At 45.1% G+C, this 18,723-nt stretch overlaps 1 protein-coding gene across 1 annotated transcript in view; it reads right to left on the minus strand.

Moving 5' to 3' along the window:
* mtor (mechanistic target of rapamycin kinase) overlaps nucleotides 1-18,723 on the minus strand; it is a 90,189-nt gene that overhangs the window by 4,982 nt on the left and 66,484 nt on the right. The window contains 13 exon segments of the mRNA XM_071515916.1: nucleotides 124-259; nucleotides 1,273-1,447; nucleotides 3,113-3,247; nucleotides 4,042-4,224; nucleotides 5,316-5,438; nucleotides 5,585-5,683; nucleotides 6,218-6,314; nucleotides 6,556-6,656; nucleotides 7,734-7,931; nucleotides 8,315-8,432; nucleotides 13,389-13,504; nucleotides 14,517-14,648; nucleotides 16,167-16,292. Coding sequence (XP_071372017.1) covers nucleotides 124-259; nucleotides 1,273-1,447; nucleotides 3,113-3,247; nucleotides 4,042-4,224; nucleotides 5,316-5,438; nucleotides 5,585-5,683; nucleotides 6,218-6,314; nucleotides 6,556-6,656; nucleotides 7,734-7,931; nucleotides 8,315-8,432; nucleotides 13,389-13,504; nucleotides 14,517-14,648; nucleotides 16,167-16,292 — 1,739 coding nt within the window.

The following is an 18,723-nucleotide window of genomic DNA, read 5'->3' on the forward strand; positions in this document are numbered from 1 at the left end:
GGTGTGTGTACCTCGAATTCTTTTTATGTGTACTGCAGGATATTCCTGTGTGAGCATGACTTTGTGTATAGCTGAGGTCTGGTAAGAGAGAGAGCGAGTGTGTGTGTGTGTGTGTGTGTGTACCTGAGGTTCTTGCGCAAGGACGCGGGGTCGTTGGCCAGCAGTGTGTTGACCAGGCCAAAAAGCTGCATCACTCTCTCGTCCTGCCTCAGGTCCTCGTGGCCCTTCAGCAGGAACATGAACTCATGGCCGTTACTGCCTGCAGAGGGCGCCACACAACACAACGCCTTTCAGACTTGAATGAAATGAACTAAACTGAGCTGAAGTGATTTGAACTGAACTGAGGTGAACAGAACTGAGCTGAGCTGAACTGAGGAAAAACCGAGCTGCAATTAGGTAAACTGAAGCCTGTTTGTGCCACACACTGGAGTTCGTATAAAGTTTAAAGTTTCAAATGATCTGCTGCAGTGTCACTTTACGATTGTGGCCAAGACATTTTTCCTGATCAACTCACGTGGAGAGGAAAAATATATGCATGTACTGGCTAAGCTGTGGTTAGGTATCAACCCCAGTCCTCCCGAGCAGAATCCAGTTTTCACCATGACAGAAAGGAAAATCTATTTAACTTATCGGGCAGCACAGATGACTCCGGTTATGTAACTGTACCGGGATCTTACAATGCCCCTCAGTATTCTCAGCAGACCGCATTACGGTGATTCCGCCACCACTGTAATTGTCATATGAGCTTTAATGGAGTCAAGCGATACCCCCGGTGGAACCGGCAAGACAATGGATCCACATTGCCTCCGTTCAGCCCCTCTGGCATGGCTGATGGAAAGACAGACGGGGCGAGAGGAGAGACGGATGAAGTGAGAGGATTTCGCTACTGATGACAATCCCAGTAGGCGATGTGTTGTGTGTCGCTAGGAGAGGAGAGAGCGCCGAGGTTAAATCCGAACCATCTGTGTGACGGGCCACGGGTCTTGATCTTGGTCTCGCTGGAGGGGTCAAGTGATTTATTGGCTATCGTCTTTTACAAAGGATGCTGCGCAACACTGACCGACGCCATAATACATATCGAAGGGAAGAGTAGAGGAGAAGTTATCGGTATTACTTATTCAGATCAGCGCCAATGAATGGTGATGAGGAATCCAAAATTGATCTGAGCATGGCATACTCCATTGTTTGGGATAGAAAATGAAAAAACCACAAGACTAATAATTCTAATGCGTTCACAGGCCCGAGGCTTGTGCGCCCTCCTCCTCGTCTTACCCATGATGGTGAGCTTGCGCGGCCGCTGCTTGGAGGTGATGACCTGCAGGGAGGGGGCGATGGACTGGATGCGGATGATGGGCTGGTTGGGGTCGTAGGTGCCCGGCACGGCCAGCTCCAGGTCCCTGCACATCAGCAGCTTGGGAGACACGTACTGCAGCTCCAGGGAGGTCAGCTGCACGAGGGGGGGGGAATGGGGCACGGGAACGGCCAGTTAGTTTTCAGTTTATTAGGCTGACTGTGCCTACGCTAATATGCACACAGTGTTCCAGATATTGGCTCATATCCAGGATGTATATATGCACCTTTGGCTCAAACTGTCATGTCTGAGCCAAATAACTACTGTGCAAAACTCATTTTGCATTGGCTGAGAAAATAGATGGGAATCAGGATAATATATTTACTGGCATCCATACCCCAGGTAATATTGTAATATCCCAGGCACTTTATCCAGGTTTCTCATAACCAGGATACGAGCTGATCCCGCTTGTTGTAAACAGGATCTGGTGTCCGACATTATGAGAATGTGCATATAAACGTAACCGGTGACTCATATGGCTGAGGTTTGCTAAATAAAACCGGAAGAAATGTATCGAGGGGTTCAGTCAGTGGAGAAATGAACATTAAAATAGGTGAAAACAAGTGAACCTGAGTGACTGTGAGTGTGGTGTAATCATTGGTGGAGGGCACGCTGGTTCCCATATCGAGGGAACACCTGGCCTCCTGGGACTTTCCTGTGTGACGCTGCCTTGGGATTACTGAGAACGCTACACTGAGCTGAAAAAACCCAGTCAGCAGCAATATCATGAGCGAAAACAGTTGGTTAAATAGAGAGACTGAAAGAGAATTACAAATTGAGTACGATAATCGATAAGCCAAGAAAGGGCAAATGATGGGCAAAAGGGCAAATGATGGACAAACACCCAGAGGAGAGTTTGCAGAAAAATTCAGGCTTTTGTGAGAGAAGTGGGTTTGACAGGGTATTAGATAAGTACCACTCATAATATAGCTAATAAAATGCCTACTGGGTGTATGTGTGGGTGTATGTTGATATTGGGAGGGGACTGCTATGCTATCCAAGGTTCCTGTCATTCTTCTTTGGATTCCATTATCCTTCTCTCTCATCAGGTCTCAGTCTCCTGCCATCTTTCGACAGCTTTCACCGGCATTCTCCCTTGGAACGTACTTCAATGACTTTACCTGGAGAGGGAAGAATGAAAGGCGTCCCTTGTTTCTCTATTATTTCTTTCCAATCAGCCTTTGCTAGTATTGGCACGGGGTAAGGTAATAGCGCTGCGATGGCATGGCCGGCTTAAACCACGAATAACAACACCTTCGAGGCACTAATTCCGCTCAAATCATGGTATCCATCACGGCTGAATGGCTCTCATTCTTCGGGCCAATTTACCTGACCTAGATAGATCGGCTTCCCCTGCCACGGGATAAAAGAACATAGGCTCGGACATGAAAGGCAAAATATATCTCATCGCGAGTGATGAGAGACGGGAATGGAGATTGGAATGCTTACTTATAGCTTAACTGGTGGGCTGGCAGCTCGCAGTGGGGCTCCAGTCAGAGGGGCTTACTCAGCTGCCAGAGCAGACGCCGCCGCCGCCTTGAGCAGGTTTCCTTCCCTGACTCATTTCAACCATGTTTCTTTCATTTACATTAGTTTGATGAGTTGGGATTCACTCGTACAGGCTCATGTCTCTTTGTTCCTTTGGTACGCGAAGTGCTTCACATATTCCGACCCGAGGCGAGCTGCGATCGCTCCCAGAGGTTACGTGTCAATTTGTTTCTGGTGGAGCGCGGTAGTGTCAGTGCTGTTGATTCCCCTCACCTGTGGCAGCTGCTTGGAGATGCGTCGGAAGACGTGGTAGTACAGGTCCCAGGCCTGCGTCAGGTCTTTGACGTTCCCGGAGCGCATGTACTTCCTGCACCAGTCCTGAGCCTCCATCAGGTCCCTGCCGTAAGCCTGGATCACCGTGCGAGACAAAACAGCGCTCAGTCCCTTCATCGCGACTAATTCATTTAATTGACTGAACATGTTCTGTCGAAGCAGCGGTGTAAATTTGAACGTCAAGGCATGAAACAGCACTTGGAACAGATACGATTTTTTTTTTTTCAACAGCATTAAATGAAACAGAGCATTTCAGTGTGCGGGCTCTATTTCATTTGACTTTTTTCCTTCTGTAAATTCACATAGATTTATTTATTCTCACTTTCTTAGTTGTTATATATGGCATACATTTTAGATTTTCATTCATTTTCATAATGCATATATTCTCATTTTTTGTTAATTTTTCTTTGTCCCAGAAAGGTTTGTCTCATTCATATATTTTAATATTTTTTTAATTCATATATTTTTATGTAATATGTTCAAGTGTTGTAATTGTCACTTACGTTACATTTAAATACCCCCCATTTGTTCCATTCTTATTTTTATCCTGTGCTCTTTGGTGTATCCTATTATCTGCCAATTTTCCCCTCAGGGATCATTTAAATTTCATCTAATCTAATCAAAACCAATTCCCCAGTTTATCAGTAGGAAAGAATCCAACCACCATTAACGCAACTCCAATTCATTGTAATTTGTTACATCACCACACGGCCATCTTGGTAGGAAAATAACAGGTGATTATAATCAATTGACACACACAGCCAATGAGCTGTGTGCACGGTAAAGCACCATATTGGTAGAAAATGCATGTGACATCATGGGAATACTATGAATAGCAAAACTGGAGCTGACACGGAAACGGGACGGACCTGGTTGAAGGAGGTCTCTTTGAGGGTCTGCGGCCCCCTCTCCATCATGGCGTGGAGGGGCTCCAGCACGGCGAACATGCCCTTGACGTTGCGCTCGCCGAAGTAGAGGCGCGAGGCCTCCTCCAGGCCCTCGTGCCACATCTCATGCCACAGGATGGCCACTCGGATCAGCTCCTCGCTCACCTGGGCGGAGGAAAGGAGCGAGTCGGGCTGCTGTCTCATAGTTCCCCTCAATACTTTCAAAAGGCAATGTGATTTCACTCTCCCGAGGCTTACAATTACATTTTAGCTTACCTCATGATATATTGATGACATTTTTTTTGGAATAGAACGAATATCACAGCGTTGGCTAAGCCTCTGAAAGCCAATAATCCTACTACACAGCAACCATCAGCACAACCTAGAGAGCAGCCTTAGGTAGAAATATCCTCTGTAACGGTGGTAGCAGTTTTTTACTTCTTTGTTTATATATCCATTGGTGGAAGAGAATGGAGAGATGGATGAGTAATGCTAAACAACTACAGATGTGATAATAACCCCCCCTTTCTTTTGTACCTTTGACCACTTATCTACATACTATCCAGTTTGGAGACTATGGGTGCTTAGCACAAGACTAGCACCCAGTATTACATGTTTGCAATACCATTTAGAGATTAGGAAACTCAAGATGCCTTTTGATATAGTTGATATATTTACGAACACAACAGTCATTATTTCTTTTCTGAGGCTGAAGTGTTGGGGGAGTTCATCTCTTAGATAATGGGAGGCTATGTGTCCTTGGAAAATAATGAATGTTTGAGTTCACCTTTTTCTTAAAGCATAATGAAGAGGCAACCGTTAACCGATGGTAGCAATAGAAATTATCTGTATTAACATAAACATGAATATTCAACACTATAAAATTCAGTGTATTCCTGAATAAATCGTCGAACTGCCAACTCTCTCGTTCTTGAAATTTCTTCAACATATCACAATTTCCTTTTTATTTTTTATTTTTTGTCCCAGCACACACCAAGTGTTGCAGAGTATAGTTGATGATGCAAGTCAGAATAGGTTAAGGAAATGACAGGTTAACTGATGGCTGGAAGGCTGGAAGCAGAAGAACCAGTTACATGGAGAAGGCCTGACTGTCTAATTTATTCTGATGGGGGAACAGATAAACTGCTAAAATAATCCATAAATGGTTGCCGTGACCAATAGAAGCCGCTATTTGACCCTCTGAGGGTCAAATGCATATCTTTAATCTAATTAGATAGATAGATAAATCCCCATACCATGATGGCCTGCTGGACCAGGGTGTTGCAGTGTTCGCACATGTTTTTCAGGATCTTGTTGGCAGCGTTGTGGCGGGCTGTGGTGGTGGACTTGGAGGCCACGGTCAGAGGGTAGATCAACGCCTTGGAAGAGAACAGAGGACAATCCCGCAATGAATCACTGACGCAGTACTGTGTGAAGTTATGCAAAACATGTTGTGTTTTCTTTCTAAGGTCCTAAACTGTGAGCCAAAAACAGTAACTAGGTGTTGCGTGGAGAGGTTTATTACTTGGGGATGATAGCGTCCGATGTCCGTTAGCAGCTGGTGGATGAGGCGGCCCACCAGGGCTCGAGGGGTGTCGATACGAGCGATGAGCTGAGGGATCACCTGTGCAGGGAGAGAGAGAGAGAGAGAGAGAGAGAGAGAGAGAGAGAGAGAGAGAGAGAGAGAGAGAGAGAGAGAGGAATGACACTACTTCAACAACTTGAATTGTATAGGAAAGATGAAATGTAGCAAGATATGCAGTGTATTGTAAATTTATTTGTTTTATATTTAGACCTACCAGTAACCAATTTTCAGTTGTAATTGTGTACAATTAAAAGATGGAAATATTTCTTTGCCTGTAGTAATAAGTTGTATTGCATGCTGTTCATTACAAGTGTTGAAATACCAAATTGAACAATCCCTTCCTGCCAAAGTCATTATATATAAAACTGCAATATCTTCACCACCTTGATGTGTTTTATGAAAAGTCACTAAAGCACCAAACAATACAAACATACAGTATAGCACATCTAATACAATCCCAATGAAGACCATTTACAGATAGAAATGTTCAAATCAACTTCTGAACTTCCTGAACATTTAAGCAGTCTCCACCTCAAATTTGTATATGTGTGTGTGTGTGTGTGTATATGTTACCTGTAGCCAAGTGTCGATCTGAATGGTCTTGATCCCCTCCACTAGGGCCTCGTTCACCTCAGGCCAGTGACCGTAGTCAAACCACAGAGTCAAGACCCTGAATGATAGGGGAAAACATCACCAACAAAAAAAAAAAAAATCTGCCTTTTTCTGTCTCATTTTCGAGAATAGTGACAATCTTGATTTCAGGAAATCACATTATAAATACCATGCAGTTCCAGAACCGACCACTAGAGGCCCCGCTCTCCCCACACATTAGGTCTCTGAGGTGTTTATGAGTCGGTGCTGTTGGTTTGGCTGGAGTACTGGCCCGGTCTGTGTTAAAGTGATTTCCTTACCTGAGAGTGTCCTGCAGGTTATTGCCCCTGGACAGGGAGATGGAGCGGAAGAAGCCCTGGACTGCAGGAACCGTGTACAGAAGTAACGTCTTAGACAGGTCCTGTGGAGGGACAGCCAGACAACAGACGCTTTTTCATAGCAGTTTAGAAGGCAGCAGTTATATGGGAACAACAGTGGCATCAACTGGGTATGGCAATTATATTATTTAGCCTAAATGAGTCTAAATTTCGTAGTCTTTATCGAGTAAAGATCAAGCAAAAATTGTTCCAATGTTCCCTCTAAGCTGATAGTTTGGTTATCATACTTGGTACAAAATAATATCATGTCAGTCATCAGCCAGTGCTCCAGTTTGGCCACAGAAATTTATTTAGTTCATATAAATGAGTTCAAAGTTTTTCAAATTATATTAGATGCAGGGACTTTGCCATATCCTAGGCTTTCATGAAATGATGCCCAAAGAAAAAAGTCCCAATACATTTTTTTTTTTGTTGCAGTTGATATTTTGAATGCGTCAATAGCATTACTAAATTTTGTTCAGCGACTGACCATCATTTTGTTTCTGATAGTAGGCTGGAGCAGGCAAAATTGATATTTATTTAATTTATTTACTTTACTACATCTTTGTGATTGTGAAATCTGAATGGAAAGATACATATACTCTAGATATATCTTACTATCATCACATGACTTCTTTGCACTCCTCACCTCACCTGTCTACCTTGGCTACCCTGATGAAGATAATGTGTAAATAGAATTAGGGAACATTACAGCCATTATAGTGTGGACTCTATTCTTAATTCGGTGTGAAATCCAGTTATTGTTGCCATCTTGGGGGAATCAAGACCACTGAGGGCCGGTCCTTCAAACCCTCCAGTTGACAGGTGAATGTATGATTTAGGACCAAGTTATTGCCGGGCTTTCTTCTGGAGCACGCCCACAACAAAAGTGTGTAATTGTGCGCATACCTGTGACAGTGTGTATGCCTAGATGATATATCAAAGTCTCAACTCATTTAACATTTGACCTGGGGTGGACACGGGGGTTGGGCATGGTATTTATGTGGCTGTTGTATGCGTACGTGAGACAGAGAAAACCCAATGACCCTCCTCTGGTCTTGCACGGGTGTGAAGGAGGCTAAATTCTAGTGATTCCGCGCGTGTGTAAATGTGACCTTCACCTCGTTGACCTTCTTCTGGCCCGGCGAGGGCACGGGGCTGTGCTCGGTGCTGTCCACCTCGCTGTCGCTGTTGCTCGCCTCGCTGTTGGCGCTGGCACCGCTGGCGTGCCGCAGCTTCTTCTTCTCGTCGCGCCCCTGGTTCTGGTGCTTGTAGTGCAGCACCGCCTCGAAGTTCATCACCGCCCAGGCGTGCCAGGCCTGCCGGGGGAAAGACGGGGTGAATTAGCGTCTCGTGCAAGCGATTTTCCAGTTTACTGAGGGATAGATGAGATACCTGTAGGGGTATAGTGCCATCTTTGTAGCCTGCGGCACAGGTGTGGACAAGGTAAAGCACTCTCAGCTCCATCACCTCATATCTTTGATGCATCAGTAGAGACACCGCAATTATAACGATTCAATGCATGGAACACACGAACACAAAAAGCGAAATGAACTACGTTACGCCATTTTGGGTTCAAAGGCAATAACACGGGGTCTAAGGTTTTCCTGGTGAGGCTGCAGCGTCAACACCTGGGATTTTTACTGGGGCCAGTGTGAGGTCAAAGGCGAGAGGGTTGGGAGTCGAGTGGGGTGAAACTGACCTTGTACCAGTTGCGGTCGTGCTCGGTGGAATGGCTGTAGTACTGCAGCACCTTGGGGATGGTGCTCTCGTTGATGCCCTGCAGACTGAGCTGCCACTCCCCGAGCTTCAGGAAACATCTACATGGAGGAGAGCGAGAGAGAAGAGACGGGAGAAGGGGGGGGAGGTCTCGAGTCAGCAAACGGTCAACATGTGGACCTTTAAGTGGTAATCCATGACATTTTCGTATAAAAATGTCTGTTTTGCTACGCTCTATTGCCGATTCATATAACACGACATATGCAATAGTGATTCAACCTATACCCAGGTCATGAAAGCTGTTAAATTTGCAGATCAGAACACCCAGTGTCAGGCAGGTCTTTCCCTGGAAAAATGCTCTGACATACAGGAAGTGATGTGTTTTACGTTTTCGCTCTGATGTCAGGCCCTTGTTCTGTTTTCTGGAAGTAATTAAGACCCTACCTGCCATTTTCTGGCATAGAACATGGCAGTTAGGCACATACAGATAAAGAGTAGAGTAGAGAACAGTAGAGAAAAGAGTCGACACAGTCTTTTCGATGCCAAGATAGCGACTTAGGCTAGAGGCCAATACTGGCGGTAGCAGCTCTGTAGTAACAATTCAGTGATTCCAAATTAAGCATGAGGCGGGGGGGGAAGTACTGTTGTGACAGGTCAACAAGAAATATCATCATGACTTTATAACCATGCTTTCGCTGTCATCGCTAAGAGAGAAGAATTGGCAGTGATATTCAGTCCGACCCAGAGCAGTGCATTAAGGGAGAGAGAGAATGATAGTCTTGGATATCATGCGGGCATTTATCATCAGTATCATTACCTAGAGCTGCAGTGCATTTATCTACTGAAAGGTTCTGGGATCAGACTCCGGACATTTTCAATTATCCTAACCGCTTTTCCTTCAATTTCAGCCGACCGGGAGTTCCGTGGCATCCTTGACGGTGCTCTTAGCTCCATCCATCACTCCGAGAGACACTGAAGGTAAACAGCCAAACTAGTTGCGTTTGGCCGGGCCAAGACGCGTGGCCGGTTTACAACACCGGTGGACTGAGGAGTCCTGATCTAACAGTAGTCTGCCCTGCTGCTTCCAGAGCACCTCCAATAAATTGTCCTTTAGGATTACGTAATTTCTTCTGAGTGTTTTTCCATGCGAGTGTACAGCGTGGGCTTGGTGGGCCGATGCCAAACTGTTTCCTGAGACCGCAGTAAAATGTTAACAGGTTGAATTGTTGGGGAGGGGGCGGGGGGTGTTGGTGGAGGTTCGTGGGTTATGGGACAACATGTTGATTTATACAGGAGACGCCAGGTTCACTGATCTTATCGATAACTCCAGAAATGTCGCCACCGTGTAAAATAAATAACAGTGAAATTACCCTGGATTCTTTGGGGGAGATGGCGGAGGCATCTATGTGATTGTGTGGATGTGTGTGTGCGTGTGTGACAGAGCAGACCAGGTGTGCTCCATTCCACACGGCCGACCTGTATTCATGGAAGTGTGTCAGCACGTCTGGAGAAAACCCATCCTAGCTGCGATTATACAGGTGTTTTCCCCAACGTGCATTCCTCAGACGGCCAGAGTCGCTGTCTGGAAGATGCAAAAAAAACAAAACACCCCAAAAAACAACCTTCTTCCCTCGTGTCATGCTCGCTTGTCGCCACACAAGATTTATGAGATGGGAAGATGTACATGACTGGTGTGTGTTTGTGCAGAAGGCCCGATCAGTCTACTGTACATGGGACTGTACTTGTCTCCCGTCCCGTAAATATTCAGCCCTCCGCTTTACACCTCTTCCTTGTTTTGAGTTGTCTGGTCAGAGTGACATACAGTGAAATGTTTTCGCTCCAGCTGTGCCAGAAGTAAACTTCTCCAAAAAAAAGTAATCGCTCTGGGAGATTGTTTTCGATCCTCTCCCCCGTGGGCAGGCATTTAACGTCCAACCTTACGGGAGAGAGCTTTGGAGATCCCACTGCAAATATGTTTATGAGCCTGCGGTGTATGCAAACAACTTCCTTAGGGCTTTGGGGTCTTTCAGAGCAATTTCTGCAAATATGAAACCTTCCATTTCCATTTTCTAATCCCCTAAATCAGCCTCGTAAAACACTACACTAAGGTTAAAGATCGTCCCCTGCTGACTATGAACTATGAAGTATGATAGCAATTTGAATATCAAGTAAAAATCGTGCTGGCAGTAAGGGGCAGACTTTGTGTGCGATGCCGTTTCTGAGCTTGCTGCTGCATCCCTTGCGCGAAATGACTAAGAAGGTCAGGGTGTTGCTTTGACAGCTGTTTGGTGCTGAAACCAGCTCCACGTTGCATCTTTTCCATGGTGAGGTAAGGTGATGATAGTGGGGAAGTGCCAGTGCTGTGCCAGGGCTGTGCGTGTCAGAGGACAACACCCATGGGAGAGGTGCGGGTGCAGGTGGTCATGCTCGAATCGCATAGCAACGCTGGGGAGGAGACGCACTCGGTCTGTGTTACCTGTAGGCACGTTGCCATGTTTGCATAGAGATAAGCAGCTGGGGACAAGCTGCCAAAGGGGCTGATTTTGCTAAGAGAGAGAGAGGGTGAGATGTGCAGAGAACTTGGCCGGCGGTGAAAAGGAAAAAATGGGATGCAAATGGACCAGTAAAAGGTATCATGCCAGATTGGGTCATGCTCACGGAAAAGGAGCAGAACGCTCTGTACATGACCCCTAGTGTTTACAACGTGAGGGCAGAGAATACGTGAGGCTGCTTTTTCCTTGACTCAGCTTGTCACTCTGTATTTGCACCATTCTGCTGGAGTGGGAGCATGGAGATTGGCTACTGAGATTAATGAGACATAATGACACGCTGGCATTAGTTATGGCAAATTTGACTAACTGCGGATTACCGTAGCTTTCCCTCAAGACCTTTGGGCCAAGAAACCAATGCCATGGAGCCAAGCTTATCTGTGCATCCATCTGAAGAGATAATGTAAGAGTGTATTGCTTTTAAGGGTCGAATGCAATGGATATCAGAGGTGCCGCAATAGTATCTGGATTGCGATTTAGGGCAATCCAGCTACCCAAGTACTCGTACTTGGATCACCAAATGAAGCTGTCATGATACCAGTACTTCAATGAGCTGCAATTTGGCGTAATAAAATACTTAACCAGTGAGCGGAAAAATGTCTGCAGTGTGCCGATTCTTTGATCTCAGGGAAGCAAAGTGCCGGCTGTGCCAAGCTAAGGTGTCTGGCAGTGTTGATAGTGGAAGGGATGCAGCTCTGTCATGCCAGCCCGAGACAGAATCATTCTGGAAGTGAGGCGATTCTGCCTTCAAAATAAAAGTGTACCATTTCTCACGGTCACTTTTGGAAAAAAGAACAATTTAATAGAATCTTTGCCGCTGCCATTGTGGACATTTAGTCCATTTAGAGGGCTACTGAAATCCACAACGTTACCAAAGTAACACAGAGCCTTTACCCACAGAGCTTTCATGTATCGATTTGCACTGTGTGCTAGCTTCTCCACGCCACCTCCATGACTTGCCCCCAACTACCTAGCTTGCAGAGGTGGGTGTGTCTACCTCCCGCTTGTAGGATCTCTCACTTACGTCCGCTTCACATCAAGACATAGTTCACATGTAGCGAACATTACCCTTTTACGAGAAAGTGGAGTACACACTTTCATTTGTATTAATTACAGATTGTTACAGATTGTCTGGATGGCGGGAAGCAAGGAGGAAGAGTGAGTTCTCACCCTTTTCCAGAGAAGGATTACAAACTATGCAAACAGTGGCTCAGAGCAATCAAACACCCGCAATATGACGAGAACACACCGTCAAGTAAATTAAAAAATCTTTGGGTATTCAGCTTGCATGCCCTTGCAAAATTTGTTATCGATCAGACCAGTAGACCGTCACAAAAATGACAGTTTAGTCAGGAGCACTCTCGTCATGAACATAAAACCATAATTGCACAAATGGTTATACAGTTGGATTTGGAGGTACAGGTTCTGCTCTCTGCTTTTCACTGAGGTGATAGCCAGCAACATGTCAGCACCTTCATGCATGTGCCAAAATGCAAACTCTAACTTACAGAAATAACCTGACATTGAGAGTGAAGCCCAGCCAACCACCCATTAATGAGTCATATTTAATAAATGTGATTTTAGCTGTAAATACTACATAAATACTCAGCTTAGGTGAAATTGCAGCGGCAAAAGGGAACAAGGGGACCTCAGTCGAGGCAGCGGGGGTTGCAGTTCCAAGCGTTCTTAGCGGAACGGTGACATCATTCACATGCGACAAACTCCCTAGGGAAGAGGAAGGTGCCTGGTGTCGAGGGAGCAGCAAGTGCTGGAGATGGAGCCGGGCAGGATAAAGACCAGTTCCAGGGTTGAATGTAAGCATTCACATGACCCAGTGATGTCTGGAATTATGAAGAGCGGAAAGGACCGGCTTGTTGTTGGGGTCGACGTTATCCGAGTTTAGACTTTCGGTAGCGGGAGTCGCAGCAGTAGCAGTGTGACCGCTGTTTTATATTTTTGACAAAAGTCTTCATGAGGTGGTTAAGAACAGAAAAGGCAAGTGGGACAGCAGCATTTTCTTGATCCAGGACATATAAACCAGGGGGTTCGAGTCTGACACCCCGGGAGGCCAAGTGCCATGACTGTATAGTGTATCTAAGATTTGAACACTGGCCAATTGCCAATGGAAGTAGGACTTTTATTTCCTAGACAAGAACTCTGACGGCGGGTTTGGATAGAGGTGGTACTGGTGCCAAACTCTTCAAGCTTGATGTCCGATCTTTTTTCTTATGCGAGTATCCAAAATAACCTCTTCTGCCTTCTAAGGCTCAAAGCAAGACATCCTAAGCACAAGACAGTAGGTGAGGCACAACCAGTCCACAGCAGCATGAGGAAGGTAGGAACCACAGGGAAGAATGAGGAGTTGGCTTATTTGAAGTGTCAAATGTGATTGTGTTTGTATGGATCAGCTGATGGTCAGCTGATGTGGCATGCATGAATTATGTATCCTGCCTGAACTAATGCAAGCGTCATTAGTGCACATTGGGAGGCAAACACGGTGGGGCAGACCTGGCCATGAGCTTGTGGAGCTCTTGCTTGTGTTGCTGGTCCTCAGCTGCGATGGCGTGCTGGGCTTGCTGCTGCATCCCTTGCACAAAGTGCTGCATGTGCTGGAAGGCGTCGATCTGGAAAGACAAGACAAAACCCTGGTGAGGAAACGTGGTAGCAGCGAGGGAAATATGTCGGCTGGTGGTGTTTTGGACTTTTCTACAATCATAATCAATATAAAAAAAAGACTTTCTAAACTCATTCGGGGTCCCGGACACCCAACTTTCTTTCAGGTCAGAGCAACAAGACTGCAACAACAGTTCAGCTCAATTCAAATAGTGGGAGGCCATTTCACATGAATCTAGTTTTTAAAATTAAGTTTTTTAGTTTTTTAGTTTTTTAGTCATAGCACCTCTCAATATTGGTGCACATTTTGTTTTTCCTCACATGAAAAAAACAAAATGCTCTTCCCTTTACTTTCCCTTTACTTCTAGTCCAGTATCCCTCATAGATGACTCATTACTGCATTCGATAGCACCCCAGCCACGGCAAGAATGACGAGTGACCTTCCATCAGGCAGACAGAGCTGAGGTTCCCTACTGTTCCAAAACACTTGTGGGATAATAATAAGAATAATAAACTTTATTTGTATAGCACCTTTCTTAACGGGGTTACAAAGTGCTTCACAAAGCAAGTACAAAATACAGCAGTAAAACAATAAAATAACTCAAAAAAAAAAAAAAAAAGAAGCATAGGTCGTCTCTGGGTCTGTGTGTGTGTGTTTGTATTCAGATTCCAGCCTGGTGAGCAGAGCAGCTGGCCCTGGCAACAGCAACACTCACGCTCACACTTACCTAAGTCCCCTAATGAGGCCTGCACTCTGGGAGCCACAACCACTACACAACACCTGGTAAAGAATGCGGGTGTGTTTATGTGTGTTTTGGGGGGGTGCGCATTGCATATGAGGGTGTGTGTGTGTGTGTGGGGTAGGGAAAAAGGGGCGGAGCACATCAATTCCATACTGCTCTGGTGGCGTGCAGGGGCTAGCCACTTTAGTTAGGAATGGGACGATATATCGAAATTCACTATATCGCAATACAAAAATGTGTTGTGGGGCAGCGACAGCATGTCAGGTTTGTTTGCTCCTACCTTGCGGGCGCTCTTCCACATGTACTTCATGTAAGCGTAGGTGACGTGGGGGTGGGCGGTGGGCAGCGGGTGGTCCAGCTGCTTGGAGGGGTCGACGCCGAGGAGGAGCACCAAGGTCTTGTGGGCCAGCGCCTGGAGGGAGGGAGGGGACGAGGGAACGGGGGCAAATCAAGGGCCAGAGGGGGTAAAGGATTAAGTGTCAGGGGGGGTTAAATGGTTCAAGAAGACCTGAGAAGGTGACTCTGACCCCTGCCAGCCCTTGTTAATAGAGGCCCTTCACCAGCCTGAGCCAACAGACAGCTTGACTACTGCAGCTATGTGTGTGTGTGTGTGTGCTTTGGAAATGAATGAAATAGCGAAAGTGAATAAATAAATGAGTGCATGAGTAAGTACTTAAGAGTGTGTGAATGAGGGAAAGACATAAAAGAGAGATAGATAGAAAGAAACCCAAACTGGATGACCACCCAAGGTGAAAGTCTTATAAAACAGTAGGGTGATTTTTCCACAGTGGGCATTCCTTCACTTAAGTGTTTTTTTTTTTTACCCCCTGCAATCACATTTCACACTACCACATTTGATGTTGGCTGCAATGGGCCAATTACAGCTCTTTTCTTTACATCATAGCAGGTGATTATGGCTTTGTGTGTGTGTGTGTGTGCGCGCGTGTCTGCTTGAGCATGTAGATGGAAAACTTGGCCAATTGCCTGCAATCACTTACAATCACTTCGAGAAACAGCGAGGCAAAGGAGGGAAAATGTGACACTTTTATTGGGGTTTCTGTTTCTAAACAGTGTGATTGAGAGTCCTGCGCTTCTTTCATCAACGCTCAACTCAATAGAGGTCGAAATTCTACGGCCAGAGTTCACAATTGCGTTCGACTCCATCATGGCTTGATTTTCCTCTTCTGTTTGACAAGAATGATTTCATCAACTCCAATTCTATTCCTGCTGAATGCGATGTGAAATTACGCAGGAGTCAGCACAGAGGACACTGTGGGGCCTTTGTGTAAAATAATATATATTGCATCGTTAGATTTTTCAAACTTGCTACAGCTTCCAGCTAGGAGTCTCGTTAAGAGTTTCCAGCTAGGCATTTGTTCTAGTAGTACATTTGAAGTGGCAGATATGTGGACATGTGCGAGTGTTCCTTCATGCATTTATCCTGCATTGACACTGCAGACAATTCTGTCTTGGACGTTATGCAGTAGGACCAGTTAAGTACATTTTAACACAAAAATCGAATTAGTTATCAGATGACTCCTTGTAACTTCTGATGGCTGAAAAGGGTAAAGGCTTGATTTTTCCACTTTACTCTTAGGAATGGAGCCAAAGTGCAGCAGTTATTCAGCCAGCATACAGTAAAAAGTAGGACTTCTACAATGCCTACATCTGTATTACAGGTTTAGATCTGTCGGGGAAGGTTTTCCATCATTTCGACAGGGGGAAAAAAACATTAAATTCACCTCTGAGGCCATATCTTATCAGTCAAATCCACACCGCAAGGTATGAATCACAAATAAATCATTTATACACTGCTTTTGTACCAGATATAATAGCTTAACCACATAATTTGATCCATAGCTGCCAGTGTGTGTGTGTGTGTTTTTTAATAATTTGGGGAAGGGGGGGCGCTTTCATTGTGTGTACTGACCAGGCGTCCACTCTTGCCACAGAGGCTGGCGTACTTCAACCAAGTCCTCATGTCCTCATGGGGGTTGATGACCAGCGATCTGACCATCAAGATCCTCTGCCAGTCTTCCACAATGCGCTGGCAGCCCTGGGGGGAGACACACACACATACACACACACAAATGAAAAACAAGGGACAGCCAGGTCACACACACATTTCTTCAGTTAGTCCCTTCAAAGAGGCACTTCGTCGTAAAACTCTCAAGAGGATGAACACGTGAGAGCAGGGTGGGGCATTAACAGTGGTCCCTCTCTTTAACTCACGTGCACGTGGCTAAAAACTCACGTGCTGGAAAAACAATAAGCCCACACACATATTTGTATTATTAGACTTTTTAGGACCTTCCACTGGCCACATTCGTTCCCTATCCACCCAAAGTTCCACCCTCGGACACCCTTACACTGTTATACATCATCGATTTGTGATGTTCGATACGTTCCAAGGGTTATTTTGTGATGAAGTGTTAATTGTCTTTCCCATACGCCACTTTCCCTCAACCTGCCTCGTCCACTTCTACTTCAGTTAGTGATTTCCTACATTTCCCAGAATGACTTTCAACAACCCCCAGAGAACTCACCTGGTTTTACATATAGGTAGAAAGAGCAGTAACAATAGCGATCGCTTTAGTAACGACAAGAGGGAAAGCGTTGCCAGTCTAAAGAAAGCGAGTCACGCCCCTTTACTCAAAACACAACATGTGTTGCAGCTGTGGTGCATTATGGACTATTGAGACAATGGCTGGTGGAGAAATTGGTATCATTTATCCACAGTAATAAGAAAAATACCACCAAACAACAAAATGGACCCAGAAATTCAAGGTACTGTACATCACCAACAGCTGTCCTCTAACAGTCTTAAAGGTCCATATTCTCCACTTCCCAGTGTTTTATTTTGTGTCTTGAGGTCCATTCAAAGCTGTGTGTGTGGTGTCATGCACCAAAAACACTCTCAATCCATTTTTACACGTTCATTTTCCAGCATCTTTCTGAGCCTTACCAAGAACAGGCTGTTTCTGTCGCCGTGTCTTTAAGGCTCATTAATGTTAATGACCCCTCTTTTCTGATTGGCTAACCGTTTCAAGAGTGAAACGTGAGACGCCGCGGCCCGGCAGCTACAGGTAGGGAAAAATCTCCGGTAATAAACAATGACAACCGCTCAACCGCTTTGAAAAAAACACTTTGTTAGTCTATTATTTCTTACAAATATTATAATGAGCGAACCTTTGTGACGCCACAAAGTTACGGAAGTCCAAACGGCTCGTTTAGAGGCTCGCTTTTCTAATATGGATTGTGTGGATTTAGTTGGCGACCGTGCGTTTTGATACTTTCACCATGTTTAGATAGACCATCCAACTCCTTTAGAATCACAGAGGCAAGGGGAATCCTGTTTTACACCATATGGGACCTTTAAAGTGTTTTAGGGTAGATTTTGCATTTAACCTCACCACTACATGCCTAACCTCACACCACAACTATCATTGGCTGGGGGAAAATTCCAATCACCAAGTTGGTAGTTTGCATGAGCAGCGATAGCCACCATGGCTGAACAGACAGAAAAAAGCAGTACCTACAGAAACTCAAATGTCATCAAAAGAAAATCCAAGGAAAAGAAGTGTCAGTACTGGCCTCATTGTTTAATTGCCAAGTGATCTCTAGGAAGTGCAATGCAAATACACCACAGCAATGAAAATTTAGCACCAAAGTTATAAATACCCTAACCTAACACTAATCCTAATTTTAACCTTAATCCTACACCTAAATCCGTTAAACTAGCCCCTTGAAGCAGTGAGGGCTGTTCAAAATGACCTCATCGGAAGGTCTAAAATCTATACCGGTTTTCACAAGGACAGAGGTGCAAGAACACACTCATCCACACACACGCTAAACAGTGGGGTGGTGGCGTCCTTTGCCATACCTCTAATCCTTTGATGAGAGAGAGAATTGGAGGAAGAAAGACAGAGGAAGAGTAAAGGAGGAGAGAGGTGACTCCTTGACAGATGTGTGAGGTTAGCCTCCAATAAATCACTGTGGAGAGGGGAGGCCTGTCAAGCACGGAGCCCCGGCTCTGGTGCTGCCATTATGGGCCCTGTGTGTTTGCTCAGGGAGACCCTGCTTGATCCCCAAGATCCCAACCTTCATCTTTTATGAATGGAAAAAGTCAAGATGATCAAGGGCAACTTCACTTTACTGCGTGGGGATTCAAGTGTGTGTGTAGCTATGTTTCCATCCAACTGTCAAGTTAATTTTATGCTGACTTTTGAAATGTCACAAAAAATAAAACGCAAATTAGGTGAATTTCCATCAGATGGGTTGAGACACATAAATAGGCCTCCTGAACCTCAGAAAAAAAACACATCTATCATTTCAATATTTGATAAGTATTGGGCAAGTTGTTGCTGTTCTTTAGTGTCTGCTAATGTTGGCCATATTTCATGCTTTTATCCAAAGACAAATACAAACAAATGGATTTGGTAATACACTAATGCTCCGACTAATGATCATATAACCACAATGGATAC

Source organism: Centroberyx affinis, unplaced genomic scaffold (genome assembly GCF_046629955.1).
Source record: "Centroberyx affinis isolate AG114_WGS23_722 - 3 ecotype Tasmania unplaced genomic scaffold, CSIRO-AGI_Caff_v1 ptg000379l_1, whole genome shotgun sequence".
Lineage (NCBI taxonomy): Eukaryota > Metazoa > Chordata > Actinopteri > Beryciformes > Berycidae > Centroberyx > Centroberyx affinis.